Source organism: Talpa europaea, assembly GCF_964194135.1.
Source record: "Talpa europaea genome assembly, chromosome: 10".
In the NCBI taxonomy this organism is placed as follows: domain Eukaryota; kingdom Metazoa; phylum Chordata; class Mammalia; order Eulipotyphla; family Talpidae; genus Talpa; species Talpa europaea.
In genome coordinates this window covers 23,729,769-23,751,036 of record NC_140077.1, presented here as the reverse complement: position 1 = coordinate 23,751,036, position 21,268 = coordinate 23,729,769, and the positions used below count along the sequence as shown (strand labels likewise).

General features: G+C 45.7%; 1 protein-coding gene across 6 annotated transcripts in view; it reads right to left on the bottom strand.

The window, feature by feature from the left end:
* The window catches only part of BLNK (B cell linker), a gene marked incomplete at both ends in the record, with an annotated part of 59,158 nt that overhangs the window by 17,946 nt on the left and 19,944 nt on the right, over window positions 1-21,268 (bottom strand). For 3 of the 6 annotated variants that reach the window (XM_084245099.1, XM_084245102.1, XM_084245100.1), the window contains 7 exons: window positions 2,283-2,354; window positions 4,647-4,728; window positions 6,087-6,250; window positions 8,692-8,848; window positions 11,953-11,993; window positions 18,483-18,532; window positions 20,602-20,667. In XM_084245099.1, coding sequence (XP_084101225.1) covers window positions 2,283-2,354; window positions 4,647-4,728; window positions 6,087-6,250; window positions 8,692-8,848; window positions 11,953-11,993; window positions 18,483-18,532; window positions 20,602-20,667 — 632 coding nt within the window. The remainder of the gene's footprint in view (window positions 1-2,282; window positions 2,355-4,646; window positions 4,729-6,086; window positions 6,251-8,691; window positions 8,849-11,952; window positions 11,994-18,482; window positions 18,533-20,601; window positions 20,668-21,268) is intronic. The other 3 variants (XM_084245101.1, XM_084245103.1, XM_084245104.1) reach the window with 2 other exon arrangements.

The window sequence follows — 21,268 nt, the reverse complement described above, 5'->3', positions numbered from 1 at the left end:
TGGAGCAAACGAGAGCTCAGGGAGGTTGAGTGACAGGGCTGAGGCAGACAAGCAAGGCCATTTGAGCATCAAGGCCAGACACACTTTCCTCTCAAGCTGATATCTCAAATAGCCCTATAGGACATGATCTGGCTACTTCTCCCTCATTGGGGGAAGGATTGTGAAAGAGAGGGAAGCTCTGGTGGATGGCCAAGGGAGGACAGAGAATGTCTCTTCCATTTCACTGACCAGAGACTCCCTTCTATGCTCTAGGCCTGGAGTCACTCGGAGCACCTGGCTGGGGGAGGACCTTGCTTTCTGACAAAACCGAATTCTTGGTTGGGGTACTCCAAGGAAAAATAGGAAATGCAATGTGTCTAAAAGCATAGTGATAAAAGAGAAAAATCAACTTTGTTTTAATTGTATTGAGTAAAACAGTGGCAAAGTTTAACAGTGCAGGTCTTGCACAAGTGCTGACTAAAATTTCTCAACCTAGAAAACAATTTTCCCTCATGCCTTTTACTACATTTACTTTATGCATTGCCCTCTTTTTAGCTCCACCTATAATGTTAATAAACTTCATTATTCTTTTTTTAAATTTTAAATTAATTAATTAATAATTTATACTTTTAACTGTGGTCACATTAGGATTCTCCCCATCAGATATCACCACCATAGGACACCTTCCACCAATCACCCATTTTCCACCATTTCCTATTCTTAACAATCCCAGGGTTGGCCTTGTAAACTCTGGGAACTGATTCTCTTTTTCTATAGGTTATCGAAACCCTATTAGCATTAGTGGGGCTTGCACACCAGTTCAAGCATCCTTTCCTCTAGGCACTGTGTGAACTCTTACAAAATAAAGAGACTTAATTTAACAACTCCAGAAGGATTATAATTTAATGCTTTAAAGTTGTTGCCTGCCAAAACCAAGGAAGTGATCGGGTCACTTGGAGAGATACTTGGAAGAGATTATGGGGTCTCTTCCTGGTCTGGGCAGAGACAATGGCAGCTGTTATCTTGACGTCATGTTGGATTATGTGAGATATTTTGAATCTTGACTCTTCTTCTCTGAGACCTGCCTAAGTCCTTCCTGGTCGTCCCCCACCACAGAGAACCTTCGACTTGCAAGCCTCGGTGGCCTGCTTTAGGCTAAGCCTATTGGGCTAGGTATTTGCCCACAAGGGGACGGGTTATTTTTGGAGTTTGACTGGGAAACTTATTTGAAGTCTTTTCTTATCTTTCTCCCTATGTTCACCAATTCTATTAAAAATCTTTTGCAGGGGCCTCCCTGGTGGCGCAAGGGGTTGAGCAATGCACTATGAAGCGATCCGCAGCCTATGCAGCATGAGTTCGATACCCGACCGGCCAGGGAACAACCCACATGGCACAGCAGACCTCTCCTGCCTTGCCTGCTGCTCCCCTCAGCAGTGTATTTCAGTAGATCTGCCTGTTCTACTCTCTACTCTGTCTCTGGTGAATCCTCTCACCCCCCCCCCCCGCATCTCTGGCCTGTACCCCAGCTCTTATATGCATAAATAAATAAATCTTTAAAAAAAATCTTTTGCACTAAAAGTCTGCTTCTGTAGCATTTTGCAGCAGAAAACATCCTTAGGCTAAAATTAGGAATAAGTGGAATTAAACTCTGAGTACTAAATTGCATTCCCTCGCTAGGATTAACTGTTGATTCACTGAATTGCAACGCCTTTTCCCTCCCTATGATTATCCCCTAGCTGGCTTTACATGCATTCCTGGGAACTTGGAAGATGGGTGGTGGTACGTCCTAATAAAACAGTGGCATCAGAAACGAAACCAATGCTGATTGCTGAGAAAACAGCCTCCTGGAAAGTCAAAGTCCTTGACCCGTCACCTGCCGGCCTCTTCCTCAGGCCTGGAAATGGGAAGCCCTGACTTCCCTCACTTTCCTTTGCCCCTTGTCAAATCTCAGCACTCCTGCCACTCGGGAAGCTGGCTGTTTTGGGGGTGCCAACTTCCTTGATGGTCATCTTGAATAAAACTCCATCATATAAAGATAATTTTCTTGATTCAATTTGGCTTTCTGGGTGTCAGCAAAAGACCCTGCTTGGTCATTTACACTCCCTTTGCTTTTGTGCGCGTGGATGGCCAAACCCCTTTTTAGAGCATGTACTCCTTGCACCCCTTAACGTTTGGGTTCCCTGGTCATGTGCTAACACCTTTTACAAAGATACCACCAGAGAACAAATGAGGATAAGGTCTTCTGACCTCAAGTATAATAATTTCACAAGAAAAAAAAAAATGCCAAACACAATATACTTTACCTAAAGCTGTCCTTGGAGGAGAGCCTGGCTTTGTGGAGTTATTTGGCTTAGTTGATCTGTTTACCATGGGAGCTGTTAAAAACAGAAAACACAGGCCTGAGTTTCAGTCATTCAGGGCAGGCCTGCTCTGCTCCTGGCTCTGGCTCTGGTGAATTCTCTCACCCTCCCGCGCTTCTGACTGTACCCAGTGCTTGTATAAATAAATAAATAAATCTTAAAACAAAACAAAACAAAAAACAGATTTGGTGCCCAACGTGATTTAGGACAGAGCCATCCGTGGTTAGTCAGCCCCATGGGGCAATTGGGCTTCCCTGTGGCACTGGGCGCAAATGTGATTTTTGGTTTCTCTAGTGTGTTTCTTTCATATGTCGATTTGCTGTTGAAAAACTGGCTTGGGCTTTGTGAAGAGTCACACTTAGGGAGAAATGCATTGTGGAAATAATGCATCAGATCAGAGAATTTGCAAAGAATAGGAAACACTCATTAGACACACAAGCCTTTCTCAGGAGAAACATCTTTAGATGAATATTGTTAAAAAGAGAAACAAGTCCCAAATGGAGTCATTCATGCTGGACCCCATGAAGACTTAGTAACTAAAGTACTTAGAGAGTCAGCCCCTCTCAAAGTGGAATTCTAAGCCAATCAGTCTGGAGTTTCTGGTCTGTGCCAGTGAGGTGATCTGCATCGTAAAACTCCTGCTTCCTCTGAGGGAAGACGGTTTGTCGAAATAATCTTTTCTTTTGCTAATAGCTTGTCCCGCCCTCTTTTTGGTTGTAAAAACCTCTGCCTTTCTACTTGCTAGATTGGATGCTGTCCTACCATGGATTCTTAAGTAAAGCCAATTATATCTATACATTTATTCTGTGAGTTTTAACAATCTAGTGAAGATGAAAGGAACAGTCAAATTATTTAATGAGGGATTTTGTTAAAATGAATTGGAATTTCACTGGCTTGGAATTTCATTTGCCAGATTGGAGGTGGAGTTCAAAGGTTTTTTGTTTTAAATCAGGAGACTTGCATGGAATCTAATAAAGGACCCAACCTCCCTGCCATAGTAACACACACTATTCCTCTTGGACTTTGAACTTTGTCTCTGGTGGCAGAAGTGGGGTATTGATTTGAATTGATTGTTTCCTGGGAGTGGGTGGCTCAGGAACTCAGGTGGGTCTTGAAGCTGGTGATGATATTTAGAGAGCAGGGAGAAGGTTGCTACATGGTGGCAGAGAAAAAACCTGAGCACTGCTACTTTGGAGTTGAGATTATTAGAAAAGTAATGTTACTTGAAGAGGAATCTTCATACAGGAGTATAGTCTCCATAGACTAAACCTCCCAGACTAAACCTTCCCAGACTAAACCTCCACTGATCTGAGGGTATGTAGCCCTGGTTTGGAAGATTTTTCGTTTGTAATTGAATTTGTTTTTTCCATGAAGCATTTACAAATCAAATTCTTCTAATGCGCCGGAGAGTTAAAAAAAATCTATATTTAAAAAATTTGGACACAGCAATTTCATGCTTTCATTTTTGGTTCTCTCAGGTATTATTCCTGGTGCAATGTTTCTAAGGTAAATATGGTGGCTTTTGACTGGGTGTGTATTTGGTTTTATGGGAAATCTATTCTAAGTGAGGACACTGAAGATAATGTTAGGGGGAAAGAGTGTCCTGAGCAAACTCCATACAAGTTTTGTGAATTCCACCCCTATGACACTGGGAACCACAAATCCCATGATCACCAAAGGGAAGGTTGCGAGGACCTGAGGCTGGAGTTAAGCAACTAGGCTCTCTCACTTTTGAGTATTTATCTGGCCATGTGGCCGGGGGCTTGGGGGCTTGACCATGAGGCCTGCTAGGTTTTTCCGCCAGCTCGGCGGGTCATTGGGATTCCAGGTCAGCAGAACAGGTAGCACGCATTTACGAACTGATCTCCCTGTGTTATTCATTTCCCATTTCCCCTGCCCTTGTAAATAAACCTTTTATCAACCTTTTGTGTGTGCCTGCAGTTTAGCATTAATAAGTCCCCTTTAAGCGCGTGGGTGAGGACCCACAGTCAGGCAACCCCATTTTATATTGGGGTTTGCCCTGTAACAATAAGAACTAAGGTACTTTCCTAATGTGAGATGAAATCATTAAACCATGGAGAGAATGGAGGAAGAAGGTAAAGAAAGGCTATGAAACAGAGCTTGGTCACTCACTGATGCTCTACTTCACCTGCCAAAGCAAGCCAATGTGTGGCTAAAAGGAGAGACCCCTGGAGGTGCCCACCTGGACTCATCATTTCTGAGTCCTTGAGTGCTTGCTTCCAAATAGTCTTGTGATCCCCCATCTACCTCTAGATGTTTCTGGTGCTTAAAACTGCAAGCACTTGCCTTTTGCCGATGGGAGTGAAGTGCTTTCTGTGGGATGAATATAGTTTTCATCGTCAGCTTCCACAGGGACCACATAATCAGCCTAAAGGAAAGGCAGAAATAAATGAAGATTATGCTAGACATTTCTAGTTTATGATATGGAAAGGAGAGATTTAAAATAATATTGATTGAGATAAATATACATGCCATTAAATTTATGCAAATTGTATAATTTGATGGTTTTAGTATATTCATAGAGTTTTGAAACCATCACACAATCTAAGTAAATTTTCATCACCCCCAAAAAGGAAGCCAACACCCCATTAGTCACTTCCTATCCACCCTCCCCTCTGATCTTGTCAACCATGTATCTATTTCTGTCTCTTCTAAGATTTGCCCCCTCGGGCCATTGCACATTTGGAATCATGCAACATGTAGTCTTTTGGGACTTTTTTTTTGAATAATGATTGCAAGTTTCAACCATGTTGTTGTATGTATATTTACTTCATTTCTTTTCATGACCAGTAATATCGCATTGTGTGAATACAGTCATGCACTGCTTAACAGGGGAGACTGATGATATAAATCCAGACTTGGGGGCCTCCCCTGGTGGCACAGCGGTTGAACGCTGGGTTGCGAAGCTGCCCGCAGCCTCTGCAGCGCCAGTTCGATCCCCGGCTGGTCCCCGGCCACTGGAGGAGGGTCCCACATGGCGCACAGACCTCTCCTGCCGCCCGCTGCTCCCCTCAGCAGTGTGCTTGGGTCCTTCTGCCTGCTCTGCTCCCCGCTCTGGCTCTAGTGAATTCTCTCACCCTCCCGCGCTTCTGACTGTACCCAGTGCTTGCATAAAATAAATAAATAAATAAATAAATAATTCTTAAAAAAAAAAATAATCCAGAGTTGGGCAATTTGCACAGGTGTAAGAAGCAAGAGCAGCCGAAGGAAAGTGAAGGGCTGGTTCCTCTACAGGTCACGCAGGGCCCCAGGACTAGGGCTCCCTTTATGGGTCCTACTGCTCCCATTATATATATCTGAGGAGGAGAGAGAGGGAGCAGAGAAAAGAGAAGGTGGAGGAAAGAGAGCGAGACAGGACCGGGAGGAGAGGCAAGGGGGCATAAAGTCAGGGAAATGCCTTGTGAAGGAAAGAGAAGATTCACAGGAAACCAAGGGAGGAAAAAGAGGGGTGATAAGTGGGCACAGACCCAGTTGTGCTATACCATGTGCCGCTAGTAAATGAAAATGTTTCAAATAAGATCACATGCACCATTTTAAGAGAAACAACATGCTTGCAGTGTAGCAGTGGGAGCTACGGGAGGAGAGATGGGGTGGGGTGGTCAGAGCCCAGGACACAGGGCTCAGGACTGCAGGGAAGGAGCCTGTCAAATGGCCCTGGCGCCTGCACCCTTACCACATGCATCCTCCTGCTTGGCCTGGGGAGTCTTGGGGACAGATTTACATTACCTCATCCTCAAGTAGTTCTTTGGGTTTCGGTGGAACTTGAGGTTTCTGCAGAGAAGTCGCGGCTGGCAGAGTGGAGGCCAGCCTCGCCTTTGCGGAAGGCCAGCTGGGCTTACTGGGGAGGGTCTTGCTGAAGGGCGGAGACTGCCTCTGGCTTGATCGATTGTCTTGAAAGGAACAAGAAAAAGTGTAAGACAAAGGATGGAAGCCACCAAGATTTAGGAAGTAGGAGAATCACCAGCATTTATGTAGCCATAAGTGATTCATCAGGGCATTCCTTAAAGGAGAACAATCACATGTTAGGTGAGCAGTGTCAGTGTCCACGGACTTACATTATGAAAACCAGAAGAATGTCCCTATCAGAAATGTCCTCCTGGGGGAGTGACGGAGACCTGTAGACACAGGATGCAGATAGCCTGGGCAGGGGCAGTATTGGGGCGGGGCACTCCTCGATGGCTCACTTTGCTCTGTGAACCCTTAAGGCCAGTGCTGCTTCATCCTGCTTATACATAAGAACTACGTGGGGAGCTTTTAAAACTGTCAACTCCAAGCTCCACTCCAGACCTAGTAACTTAAACTTCTAGGGAGGGACCTGGTATTAGAGGCTTTAAAGGTTTCCCAGGTTATTCTAAGTTGTCAGGGTTGCTTCTACTCATTTGGGTCAGCCCTTCAGTAGTTCCCCCCAAATTACAGTGAATCCATGAGTTCCCCTGTACAGGGCTGACCTCAGCAGGGATCAGAGGAGTCCAGGCTCTGAAGCCCAAGACTGAGGGCAGTCCTCTGACCTGCATCTGCCAGCTGCTCTCCTGTGGGCTAGCTACCTGTCATTGAACCTCTTTGAGACTCAGACTCTTCATTTAACCAAATGAGGTTTGTAATAGTCACTTAGAGATAATTGTAGGGATTAGGAAGAGAGCAATGAAAGCAGGTGGGTCATGTGTCTGGTAGAGTGGGTGCTCAAAAAATGGAACTAAGCTGACGCAGGTCATGTGGTGGAGGGCTAAGGCCTCACAAGCCCACCCAACTCATCCTGCGGATGTGGATTTGGACATAATACACAGTGAGAAAACCTCAGCATAGGAATAACCAGCAAGTTCCCCATCTAACAGCCCGGGCGCTTACACTGGCCCCATCCACTCATACTGGCACCACTGGATTCCTGCTGCTTCCTCCTGCAACAGTCCAGCCCTGGATTGAGGCAGCTGCCCCTGCCCGTCAAGCCCCCAGCTCTGCTCCACTGGGGCCATCTCCTGCCCTCAGCTAGCACTTGTGCCTTGTGGAAGGTGTGTGCTTAACTTCACATAAATGCCCCCTGGGGAGCCTCTTTCTGGGTGGCACGCCAAGCCCAGGCACCAGAGCATCCACTTGCTGTGCCTATGAGTTGACAGTTTTTGTAGTTTTATTTGTAGCTCTTGGAGTTTGCTGAGATTTCCTAAGGTAATAGTTAAGCCCATCAGAAGTAGCAAACACAGAAGACAGGCTTTGAAGAGGGTACTTTTAAGTGAGTCACTTAACCACTCTGTGGTTTCCTGAACTGTGAAATGGGTCTAAGAGCCTCTTCCCCCAACGCTGTTGCGATGATTGAACAAGGTCATCACCAAATATGGTGAGTAATGTGGGGAGTAGAGTGGTGAAGAGCATGGGCTTGGGAAGCTGAGTGGTCCAGTTCCCATCCAACTCTGCCACTGATAAAACCTTGGCCTGCTGGTTCACTCCTCTGAGTCTCACTCTCTTCCTTGGTAAAGGGGCATGGACACCTTATTCATAAGATTATCAAGAGGGTGAAGTAGGTCTCAACAGTAAATCAACTAATTTGTAACTATAAAGAGTTTAGCAGTCTGTCTTGCTTGCTGCTGAATGCTCAGTGCTTCACATGACTCTGACACATAGTAGGTGCTCAATAGATCAGTTGTGGAATGAGGCAAGGGGCAGTGTATGGTACCCTGTGAGGAGGCAGCTAATGGCAATGTTGATGATCATGGGCCTTTACCCTCTGGACAGAGGGTCCCTGTGGTCACCAGGGGCCCCTTTCTCTCCTCAATTAAAACTGGAACACAGACTTCTTGAGGGATACTTAAAGCGACACTTGGGCCTGAACCCCCAATCTGAGCTGTGTCCATTTAATCTTGGAGGCTAATTCTAGGCTTAGGTCTCCTCACCCCAACCCCCACAGAGTTACAAATCCACAGCCAAGGCCCAGTGTGTCAGCAGCCATCGGGATGTGTACATGGAGGAAGGATGGGCTTAGCAGACACCGGGGGTCTTGCAGGTCATCCTTGTTCTGTACAGATGTCTCAAGGGAAATTGCAGAAATTCGTGTACAGGAAGCCCAAAGAGAGGCAGGGACTACTGGGAATCGGGTGGGGACAACACCCAGGAGCATGCTGGCTTTAGTTTTTGCCCATTTCCAACATTCCCCATTTAAGAAGGATCCCTTCCCTGTCAAGTAGGCAAAACTTTCAGCTGGGTGCCATTACCCATGAGTGACCAGAGGACCAGCTTGGAGGAGTTGGAAGTGGGATCAATTTTGCCCACCATCCTGCAACCTTGGCCGATGCCCTCTCGCGGCCCCACTAGCATGGCGCTCAGGGTCTGGGCCTGGGCTCACCTACGTACTCGCCCCTGGCAAAGGGCAGGGCTGGGTGAACCGTCCTGGTCTCCTGCTCGACGGGCGGTGGCTCGTAGCTGTCGTCCCCAGTCTCCTCGGCCGGCAGCACGTACATCTCGGAGTCAGAGTGTTCATCTGGGTTTTCATAATCGCTGTCCTGCAAGTGCAGACACGGCTCAGTGCCTGACGGAGCCTGGACCTCATGGCAGTGTCTGCCTTAGGGGACCAGACTGCTCCTCCAATGCAGGGGGGAAGGGAAGCAAGGCTTGGAGGGGCAGCACCACGGGAGGCAGCACCAGGGGTAACATTGGAAGGCAAATTTTTCTGCACCCAGGACTTATCACCCCACCACCATTTACCATCCAGACCACCATCCTGGGCGGGGAGCTGGGGGACCACTTAAGCTGAAGGGTGTTAGAAACTATGTCAGCAAGGAAAAATCATAGGAAAAATACACTTTAAAAAAACAAACAAACAGAAAAAAGAACCCACCAAAAATTGAATAACCAACAGATTATCATGAATGCTGACAGCTGAAAAAAGTAAGTCTAATAAGGAGCGTGTAGAGGCCTGCACGGCACAGGATACATGACAACTTCAAGTAGATGATGGGGCTTATTTTTAAATAAGCGTGGCAAGCTCAGAGGTTGGGCTTCCAAAGGACTCAGAGCCTACTCTGTTTCTTCTGTTTTTTTTTTTTCTTTTTACATAAATATAAGTTTTATTTAAGTTCATATTGAAAAAACAACGGGCGTGGTGTAAAGCACAAACTGTGCAAAGGGCGTAAAGTGAAATCCTCTTCCCAGCCTCTCAGTTCCTCTCCCAGAGGCAGGGTGACTTAGCTTCTCGTGCATTTTGTTCAGAGGTAGCTTTTGTGGAGAGTTTTATGTGAATATTAACGGGAGGAAATATTTGATCAAGCACTTGAGTCCTCTGACCTGTGTGTCCACCGCTCCCGTGTACTGCAAGGACACACAGGCTCCATCCATGACTTCCCAGGGAATGGGTCATGCACCCGCCTCATGGCCTCCCCTCATAGAACTTACATTCTGGGCGTGGGGAGACCAACGACAAACAAAAAGTGAATAATAAATAATCAGCAGATATGCAAACACCCAAGATGGTGATCACTGGTGATAGGTGCCGGTAAGGGGACCATCAGGACCCCACCTCAGATAGCAAAGGGAGGAGGGTTCTGCCCTGGCTGGGGGGGGGGGGGCAGGAAAGACCTTCCTGAGGAGGAGGCATTGAAGCCAAGCCTGCAGGACAAGGCAGAGCCAGCCAAGTGAGGAAGAATGGAGCTCTCTTTGTTTTTTCCTCTTCTCCCTTCTTCCTTACTTGCCCAAATGCGCAAGACTGAAATCACTGAGGCAGACAAGATATTGCCCTGTTGCAGGAACCGGGGGCAGCCTGGTGCCTAGGTTGTGATGAAAAGGCCCTGCTGAGGGGCTAAATGGAAGTCTGGACAGGCCCACAGGGCAGGACATCATAGTCCTGGAGGCTCTAGCAACAAGCCTGCATTTTATTTCATGCAGTGGGAATCCAATGTGGCAAAAATAATTGTTTAGTCAATTCTTGTTATAGTTGGTCACTTAATTTTGGTTGTTTGACTTTGGGGCATGGTCATCCCCACCTCTTTAGGCTTATTTTATTTTGTGTTTCTGAGCCCCGACGGGGTGCCCATTTTACAAACTTGAGCCAGAGCACTGGGTTTCCTTGGCTTCCCTCTGGGTGGAAACCAGTCTCTGCTTTGCTCCAGATGTGGCTCGGTGTGCAGCCAGCAGGGGGCGCAGCTGCAGTTCAGCTGAGAGATCAGGGGCCAGGGTCCTCAAAAGAACTCTGCCCAAGTGACCCACAGAGAGGCCATCTTTGCAAAGAGAGGCCCTCTTGTAAAACCTCTTTTCTCTCACTTGAGAAGGGAGGAACTTCTGTCTCCTAATGCCCTAAATAGACTCCAGGCGGTGTATATAATGCAGAGCTGAACCCAGGCTCTAGTTTGGGCACTGCCCAAGGTCTTGGGTCCTCATTCCGCAGGGTCACTGAGTAACTGCGTGATGGTGAGTAACTCCTTTTCATCCTTTTTCTCCCAGTTTCCTAATCTGTAAGAAGGAAGATGTGGTTCTGTGAAGGCCTTCTTGGTTCCCTTCCAGATACAAAACTTACAGGCAGGAGCAGGTTGACATTCTGTATGACTTTGATGTCCATGAGGGATAATTATTGTGAAATAAAGTTTTAGGATGTTTTGCCCCAACAGGAAGTGACTGCTGGGCCCTGTGGGTTGATGGACCTCCTTAAAGAGGCTGACAGTTAATTCTGACACAGCACCCTCAATGTCACCATGGTGGTCAGACCTTTCTCTCTCACTCTGTGGCCCCAGAGCTGTGCTCATGTCCTCTGTCACAGCAAGCACCTTGGTGTTAAAAGCCTGCTTCTGAGGGCCTCCCTGGTGGCGCAGTGTGTTGAGCGCAGTGCTGTGAAGATATCTGCAGCCTCTGCAGCACTGGTTCAATTCCCAGCCGGCCAGAGAGCGACCCACATGGCATGGCAGACCTCTCCTGCCTCGCCTGCTGCTCCCCTCAGCAGTGTCTTTGGTACTGTTCTGATCCCTGCGCTCTCTGGTGAATCCTCTCACCCTCCTGCACCTCAGACCGATACCCCAGTTCTTGTATAAATAAATAAAATCTTTAAAAAAAAGATTTAAAAAAAAAATAAAAGCCTGTTTCTGAGACTCTGGTGGCCTGGGTTTGAATTTAGGAACTGCAAGTAACAGAACGTCTCCTTGCCTTTCCCTGTAAAATGAGCAGGGCCGATACGCAAAATGCTTAACAAGTAACATGGCCCAGGTGCTGAAGAGAGTCCCGCGGTCTCCCGCTGCGCCAGGGTTTGTTTAGGGCTCCTGGGCAGGGCTCAGGTGGTGCTGGGACTCTGGGGAGCTCAGGGGCATCGGCCAACTGATATGGCCCGTTTCCAAGTGTGGCGAGCACTCTGGATACCAACTCTGATAAGCTGCCTGCTCACAGGGGTGTGGCGAGTGTTACTTGAGGCCGTGCACACGAAGCTCGTCAAGGCACCACAGTGTGACCATAACCTCAGCCATTATGAGGTTACCCCATCTTCTCCGCAGTGCCCTTCCAGCCCAGCGCTCTCCCCGCTGCCATGTGCAGCTGACGTCCAGTGCATAGCTCAGAAGCAAGCCCTGTGAAAGACCTCCCGCTGCCCTGGTGAAAATGGCACCCGCCTGTCCTTGGAACAAACACTCACAAAGTCATCTGACCACTGCTCCTCTTCATCTGCAGGGTTCTCTGAAACGACATGTGGGAAGCAGATACACAAGCGTAAGTGTCCACGGGCAGCCTCACCCGGCAGCCATGATCTCTGCCCGTGGGTCCCCTTTACTTGGCCCTGAATGGTAATTACAGTCATCTGTGCTCACCCACGGTCAGCGCCTCTGTTTTTTCTTAAAGAATCAGTTCTCTAAGTATAAATAGAGGTCCCACTGGAGCAGAAAAGTGGTGTTATGACTCGCCCTGGCTTTGCAAGGGACATCTTTGGGACCTTAAAAGTAACTTACCATTAGGACCTGCCCTCCATATTGTGGGGATTCTAGGGATTTCTTTGAATCAATATGTGGATGGTGAGTTGGCAGAACATGGAGCAGGAAGTCAGACAGGCTCTATTCCCAAGGAGTTGGACAGTGGGCAAGACACCTAAGATCTCAGAGCCTCAGTTCCAGATCTATAAAATGAGGGGATATCTTCTGTGATCCTCTCTGGTTTTAACTTGGACTTATTTATTTTAAAAAAAATTAGCCAGTCCTGTACTCCATGGTAGACAATATTCTCAGAGCTTTGTACTCATTTAGCTCTGTCTAAAACCTTGTGAGGAAACTGAGGCATAGAAAAAATAAGTCATTTGCCCAAGATCAGACAGTACGTGGTAAAGCCAGGAGCTGAACCTACAAGTTGACTTCCTAGCGCATGCTCTGAATCCCAGCCCTGTGCTGCCCCACTGTCTTTGAGCTCCAGGCTGCAGACATTGGCCTTGGCTCTACAGGGGCAGGAAAATGTATATGACAGGTCTCAACTCCTGAACAGCTTATGCTCTTGAATAGCAAAATAGATCTGAATTATGACAGCCAGGGAGAATATGACCCTTTTCTCCAAAACACATTTGAGTACAATAAACATGGCATCTGTCCCATCACATACACGGACCTCTGAAGGTTAAATATAATTCACTCTGCTGTGTGGGAGATCAACCGGATACAGGCTTAGATGACAGCGTGGCTCCAGTGACTTTATCGTCAATTGTTCTGACTCCTCTCCCTTCAGCTCCTCTCCCTCCAGCTGCTGCTTGAGGGTATGGTGGATGCTCCCTCAATCCCCAGAAGTTTTCCTTGTCACTTCTGTCCCCTGCCACCGCAGATCACTGACTCTATCTCCAGAGGGGGTCTGGAGGGAGGCTCACAGAGACACAAAGAAAGGAGTTGTGGAGCCAAAACTGGGGCAGGAAGGAGCTCTTTGGGTCTCATTTTAAGAGGTGGCCACATTTTAAGCAATGGCAGCTGCAGCAGCACCCCCTGGGAAAAAACATGATTGTCAAGAAGAACTTCATTCTTTAAGTGGGGTCAAACTGACATTATGGGTCAAACTGACATTAACAGGAAATATTTTTTTTTTAAATTGAAGTGTATTTGACATAAAACATTACGGAAATTTAAGGTGTACACCATGTTAATTTAATGCATTTATATAGTCATGGTTGCCATTGTAGCAATAACCATCACCTCTATCACATAAAAATTTTCATTTCTTTTTAGTGGTTGGCATCATTAGTTCTAGTCTTTTAGCAAGTTTGATGATTAGAAAACAAAATTGTAGAAAATAATTCTCATTAAGTTATCCTTTGGACTGTCTTGTACCAAGTTAGAGTGCATTGCAATCATTAGCATTTGCCAAGTAACTTTAGAAGAACTGGTAAATAAATCCACTTCTCCACATGGCCACCTCTCTTAGCAAGTGCGGGGGGAATCGAGTTTCTGATAGCTTAAATTTGGGGATAAATGGAAGCTGAAACTTAAGTCAGCAAGATATTTTTGTTACAACCATTAAAAATAAGAGTCTTTCTACTGTGACTTTGTAGAACATATTTCCCTGCTTTTGTCAACTGCATTTGCTGGGCCCTTCCTCAATGAGCCAATATCCACTTTGTGACCACTTACTAGTGGAAGTCATTGCTGTAGTCATCTAATGAGTTTCCCTGTTTCCATTATCTTTTCCTCTCCAACGTGGCCTTCCTACAGCTTCTAGGAAGCTGTTCCTTTCTTTAAGAATCATCAGTGGCTGCTTATGGAATCAACTCAAGGTTCTGTGTCAACACCTCCTGCCCCTCCATCCATGTGGCAGCCTTCCTCAGTCACTTACAGTGATACCCAATGTCTTCTTGCTCCCATCCTGTGCTTCTGAGCATTCTCTGCCTTGCTCATGCTGTTCCCCCAGTCCATCTCCCTTTTTTCATGGAAATCCCTGTGCTCCCTCCTCCATTAAAATTTTCCCCAGCCACAGCCCATCAATCTTTCTCTGAGCCCTCTCATGCTGCTAGCAGTTCATACATGCAGTTCATACATGCAGTCGCATGTGTTTCCTTCTACCCTGTACTATGATGAAGCTGTTTGGGTCTCTCTATACTAAAATGCAAGACCTATTTAATTTATCTTCGTATCTGGATGATCTTTTGCATTTGTACTCCATGCACTAATAAATAATAATATAATGATATGTAATAATATAAATTTTATATAGTATTAATGGCATCTTTATATACACTAGTATATATTAATATAATAATGTAATGTTATTATATAATTTAATGGTATAGTTATTAAAATTAATATAATGAAAAATAATAAAAATATGAGTCAACAAATGAGTCAAGTGATTGAAAATTAGGACAATAATAATTATGTATTGAACATTTCCAATGTGCTGGGAGCTAGGCTTAGTGTTACAAATGTATTTCTTCATTTATCCTCAAACAGTAATAAGAGGCAGCTGCTGTTACTATCTTTGTTTTATAGTTGAGGGAACCAGGGCTTCCTCTGAGGGGCTGGAAAACCTGATTGAGGCCCATGGCCAGTGGTGTGGGGCTGGCTTGGAGGTCAGCCTCTCCGTGTTGGCTCCTGCAGCTGAAATCTCACCTGAATTTGGCCTGGACTGGAAACTTGCCCCTCCACTGAGCATGCAGGTAAAACCTAGAGGAGACAAGGATGACCCGATCCAGGAATTGTGGTGTATCGGGGGGAGAGGGGGCAAAAACATCAAGTGGTAGATGTTATTGGATGGTTCCCCACCAGCCCCAGCTACACCCAGACTCAGGTCCCAAAAGTGACTAACTCACAGCATCATACTTCTCAAGTCAGAACCTCGCAGGCCCTCACTCGGACTGCAAAGTCCTAAGCAGTGAGTGGCTCCTGCATTTCAGGGAGCCTCCCAAAGTGTGTGGGTGGTATTTTTAGAACCATGTTCCCTGGTTTCAAATCTCGACTTTCCTCTTTTCTGTATGCTTGGCAAAAGGCCAGTCCTTGAATTGTTTATAGCTCAATTTCTTTGCTGTAAAACAAGGCAGGACTACTGCCTCATGTCTTTTGAGAATCAAGTTATATCACACACGTGAAGCACGTAGCGCAGCCTACTTCACCACAAATGGTATTACTTGCTTGGGTCTTAATATACCCTCAAAAAAATGCCAAATCCTTTTCGTTTTCAGTAGCAACCATGCAGTATGGCCACCTCAAAGAAATGGATCCAGGAAAGCCTCTGGTTAGTGAGTGAAATGCTTAGGAATGTTGAGCTCTCACTTAACTTGGGTCAGCCGGTTAAATTTTGGGTATGGGTTGGCCTACCCCCACCTCCCCAGGCAGCTGAGATGGGCCTCTGATCAGGGAAAGCCTCTGCTGTTGTGTCATGTACCTGGTTTGGGATTTATGCTCCATTTACTGTGTCATAATCCCATGCCACACAATAAAGCACTTCTCCCCTGGCTGCCCCGCTGTGTGGTTCACATCTGTGGGCACAGCACCTGGCACAACGAGACATGTGAGAATGGTCACGATGGCTCCATCTCAGCGTCTGCTCCTGGCCAGGACATGCGGGGTTTTGAGCTTGGGCTCTGGGGTCAAGCTGTCTTTGGCCCAATTGCAATGCTGCCATTTGCTAGTAAAGCAATCACAGGCAATTGCTTGGCTTCTGGATCTGCTCATCTTTCAACGGCACATTAGCAGCAGTACCTATAGCGCAGATTTTGAGACCATGAAAATGAAGCAACACATGCAGAGTGCTTGGGTGAAAGCCTGGCATAAGGTAGGACTCCACGGACGCTGGGATTGCTATTCATTTACTTCCTCTAACTCTCACAGTAATCTGAAGGATAGGCTTTATCTCCAGAACAAATATGAGACTCAGGGGCATTATAAAACTCAGGGGCATTATAAGTTCACACGGTGTTTATGTGGCAATGCCAGGATTCCAGCTGAGACCAAAAGGACTGAAAAGTTTCAGATCTTCTCGCTAAACCCCCCAGTCAGGGAAGTAAAAGACTGAATCTAGACCAACAGCCGTGTGTTAGACTGAGGGCAATCCAGGGAGTGGTTGACTTTCCTGGCCCATGTCCCAGCACCTGGCGGTGACTCCCCAAGTTCAGAGAAAGGTGGGAAAGGAGGGCCTGGAGGTTGCAGGAGGCTGTTTGGGAAGGTGGAACTGAAGTGGGGGTCTGGAAGCCTTGGACAAGAGAATGAAGGGCGCCCTCTTTTCACCCACTAAGATGGGGCTTGAGTGGCAGTCCCTGAGCAGGGCTTAGTGGGTGCTGGGTGGGGGCATGATACAGTGCACACGTGTACAGAACGCACAGCTGTTCTGGAGGGTCACAGGAAAAAATGCCAAGTGGGCAAACGAATCTAGCTTCCGTGCTAGCCGGGGGAGGCTCCCATCATGGTGACACTGTAGTTCTGAGGCAATTTGGAGATGGAGAGACTGACAAGGATGGTGTTTGAGTTACTCAGGTGTGAGGAGACAAAGTCTGCACCAGGCTGGGCATCTTGGGAAGGGAAAGGAATGTCTGTCAGGACAGTAAAGGCTGCCATGGGGAGAACTTGAGCAAGGGGTTCTGGATCTCTTTGGGTTCTGGATCATCTGTCCCAAGTCCCTGGGGCAGAGGCTGTTGTCATCCCAACCGTGGGCCTAAAGGGGTGCGCCCCTCAGCAGCATGTCTGACACACAGCCTCAGTGTGGCTCCTGGTCTGCTCTGGAGGTTGTGTGTGCTCCAGGCTGCTAGCCCTGCCCAGGTCTCCCCTTACAGCGCTGGCGGTGGGAACCAGTGGGAAGACTGCAGTGACACAGCAAGGAAAATGGCAGGAAGGTGGGCCAGCCGCAGTGGTGGGTCAGACACCGGAAAGGGCCAGAAAGACAACTAACTAGAGGCTGCAGGGGAGGCAGGAGTGCCCAGCACCCTGAAGTGCCTTTCAAGGGATGTGGTTTAGTGTGTGGAGATAGGGCCAAGGCCAAGATCCAGGCTGACTGGGAGAGGTGATTTGCAACTAAATATTGAACATCTTAGAAATTCTTCTGTCTGCATGTTTACTCGTCCCTTTCCAAGGCTCTGTTGACAGGGGGTGAATGTACAGAAGTCGGAGACATAGTCTTGGCTCAGCCATCACCTGGCTGCGTGACCTCGGGAAGTCAGTTTGCCTCTCTGATCTCTAGCTATCTCTAGAGTAATCTGGAAGGCAAGACCAAGAGACAACAGAGCAGGGACACAAACAGTGTCCTATTTCACTTCTTTAGTGAACAAAGGGTTGTTCCCCATACCCTGTGTTTCTGTGGTGGCCATTTATTTACCCAAGAATCCCAGGCTCAGCATCTTCCTTTGACCTGAGGAAAAATCCTGTGCTTGAGCCCCTCACCCTTCAAATCACTCTGATCTCTTCCCTGCAGGGATGGGTTCACCCTCTCAGGTCCACCCAAAAGCCCTGGATGTCAAGACCCAAGGGCACAAAGACAGAGGGCTTGTTCAGTTCCAATCTCCCCGGGGGAGTTGTGAAGGCACCAGTGGAACTTCTGTGATGGCCTCTGCAGACTCTGGAGACACTGAGCCTGCTCTCCCCTCCCTCACTCCCAAACCAGCCCTCGGGCTTCAAAGATACAGGAAGTTGTGAAAAGTATGAAAGTGCAGGTTGCGGAGTTCAAATCAGAAGCTGATACCGGGGACCTTCAGAATATTAGGAAATGTGCCATGAAAGTCTGAACACCTCAGCTGGGGTCAAAGGGAGGGAGGAGTAGGAACTAGAGGTGGGCTTCTCTTTCCAGGTTGCGCTAACCTTGGGCAGGTCACTTAGTTGTTGCTGAGATTCATTTTCCTCATCATTTCTATAAATGGTGTTAAGGATAGTTAAAGGAATTACTGTCTGGACTGACTTCAGCACTGCAGAGCAGAGTAAACACCAACATGTCTGGATTGTTTTCCTCCCCACAATAGTACCAGCAGACTGAGTGGACCATGAGGAAGGTCTCTCAGACACAAAGCAGGGTTTTTGGGTCCGAACTGACAGCAGCAGTCTCCACAGGGGCCTGGTCTACAGGAAATCTGGACCTCACTCTTTATGTAATTCAAAGCTCTCAACCAGGAGAGGAGGTCATTCTTAAATTTAGGATGGGTGTCTTTTGTGTATAAGTGAGTAGAATAGAGTTTCCTTCCCAATAGGTAAATAGCATCAGCTGAGTATTCTGAAATATTCTTACCTGAGGCATAGTCCCTTTGAGGAACACTTGGGGGTGCTTTGACTTTCAACCTGTAGATAATAACATTAGACAAATGGTCAGTGAGGAGAAATGCTGTCAAGGTCCACAGCAAGAGCAGATGTAGAGATAACACAGAGACAGTATGGCTTCTTATAGACCCGTGACACTGAAAGACTTAATCTAGTTCATGGAGTGAAGCTATTAATCAGCAGTTCCCACGTCCTCCCTCTTCCCTGTGAGCCGAGTGACCATGACCTGAGCACAGGCAGTGACAACCTCCATGAGGGGTAAGCACTGAGCTCAGAGCTTCAAGAGAACTGGTTGACAGAAATCCGAGAGATGAACTCTTTTTTTAATGACTCATTCAATAGATGACTTAGCAGCTGGTGGGGAAAATGAGCTATAATGAGAACTTAGTTGAAAGTTGGGCTGAAATTATTTTTGCACCATTAGAAAAATGATGAATAAATGTCTCCAGATTGAGAATTTTCATATTTAGCTTATTTAGAAGCTGAACTGTTTCAAGCACTCTCAAAACCACCTTAGGATCTTTTTGCGCATAAAACACATGCTAAATATTCATAATTCCTCCCCACTCATTCATCCAAGAAATATAAAATTAAGTTTTAAAAATATATCCCACTTTTTAGCTCTTTGTAAGTTGATAATACCTCCCCATCCATTATTTAAAATGGATATTTATAGTAAATTATTCTTTTAATAATATTCATTTTATTTAAGAATGATTTGCTTAACATTTAAAAAAAATCTATAAAATCTTTATTACCAGTAGACTTTGTTTACTAAAACATCACATTCTTTCATAGAAGCAGTATAAAATGTAACCAAGACATACAAAATATTTCATTCCTTGAGGAAAAAAAATCAGTATAGAAATTCATATTTAATTACAAGTAAACCCCACAAGTCTTATAAACCAGATTGTAATTTTACCATATAATCAACGTTTATATTTGCATAGAAATTCAGCTTTTTGTTTCCCCAAGGACTCTCATATCTGTTATTTCATTCATACTTCATAGCAGTCCAGCAGAATATGCTAGCAAGATAGTATCCTTAGAGCTGTGATAAGATCCAGAGAAAGTGATTGTCCAAGAAAAACCAAAACAAAACCAGGCCTGGTATTAGGTATAGACCAATAAAACTTCAAAAAACACAAAGCAACTATTACCCACTCATGCTCTCATTTCATAAAAAAAGAAAAAAGGGGGAGGTGTATTTTAATACCCCTAAGTAGGAAGGTCCTCATCTCAGAATATACAGACTCAAGAAAGAACTGTGGGTCACTGGAAACCCACCAGGAATGAAAGGTGCGGTTTTGGCTTCACTTTGCAGCCAGCAGCTGCACACCAACCCCCACACTGATATTCTCATTCGACCATGGCCAACTCTGTCACGGTCCTGTGCTAGGAAACCAGAGTGTTCAACCATGTTTCCTCCACTCAAGGTGGCACCTGCTGCCTGGCTAAGAGTGAGAGCTTAACTGCAGGTCACTTAGCACCAAAGGGCAGTCAACTTCACCAGGGGTGATGACTGTGGCCGCCATTTTCCAAGCTGAGAAGAAACATGGTTTGTCAAGTAAAGTGCTTTTGAGGACAAGGGGCAGGATGAAACAGAAACTGGAAAAATTTGGGTTTTATGGCTGTTGTGAATAAGATGATGCAATAGAGAGACATTTTGTACAGAGGCTTCATTAATGAGAAAACTGGCATATGGAAAATTAGCAACTGTGGGACAATTAATCTAAAGTTACAACTGATGAAAACAATGACTGGCAGGGCCCTCTCCTTTCAATGAGATTCTGTATGTATCAGAAATAAGAAATGAAAATAATCACACACCTCTCCCAGTCACAGGACAGGACATGAAAACAAGTTCTCCTCCCTATGAGATGTCCATTGCCTCACAAGTAATGGTCCCTTATGTAGATTAAGCCTCATTTATATTCTGAGGTCTGAAAACACTAGGAAAAGTGATCTTTTACTTTTAAGTGTACTAATACTTATTTCCTTCTACTTAGCACAGGCTTATATAAAATGTTCTTTACATGTTCATTATGTCAATAGTTGTTCATACAGAGCTATGGCGTCTAACTTACTTCTTGATTTTGTTCATTATTCCACCTTCATTGTTCTTAATATCATGGACCATCTTTTGAAGTTGTCTGTAAGAAACAAAATTAAGCATAAAATGTTAATGACTAGGTTGATTTTTTTTAAAAAAGAAAAGTCTTCTATCTTTTTTGAATACAAAGAGAAAACTATCAAATAGCATAAATTATATTACATTTAATTAATGTGATCATCTACTACTTGAGTGAGTTGAAAATGTGGCTACTTCTATAAGGAACGTGATTCTATAAGGAAGTCTCCATCCACTGGTAGTCTGGGTCAGTCTCAGGCTGTGAAGAGGAATTCTGATTCCTATATCTGTCCCTTCTGAGGAGACATTTGAGGCAAAATCCCTCTGATCCTTTCAAAAGACTCAGTGTTCATCATTTATTATTAAGAGTATCCACAGTGCAAGCACTGTTACGTTGAAAGACATAGCAGAGTCTGAAATCAACAAGATGTTATTGCTGGTCTTAAATTTACTCGGTAGAATCTGGAAAAATTATTATTTAAAAGTTGCACGTACACAAAATTGATAAGGAAAATGACCTGTGAATCTGATTGCTTTGTATAAAACTGCGTAAAATTGAAAGATAAATGACAATGACACACTGGAAGAAATATTTGCAGCAAATAATGGCAAAATAACTGATT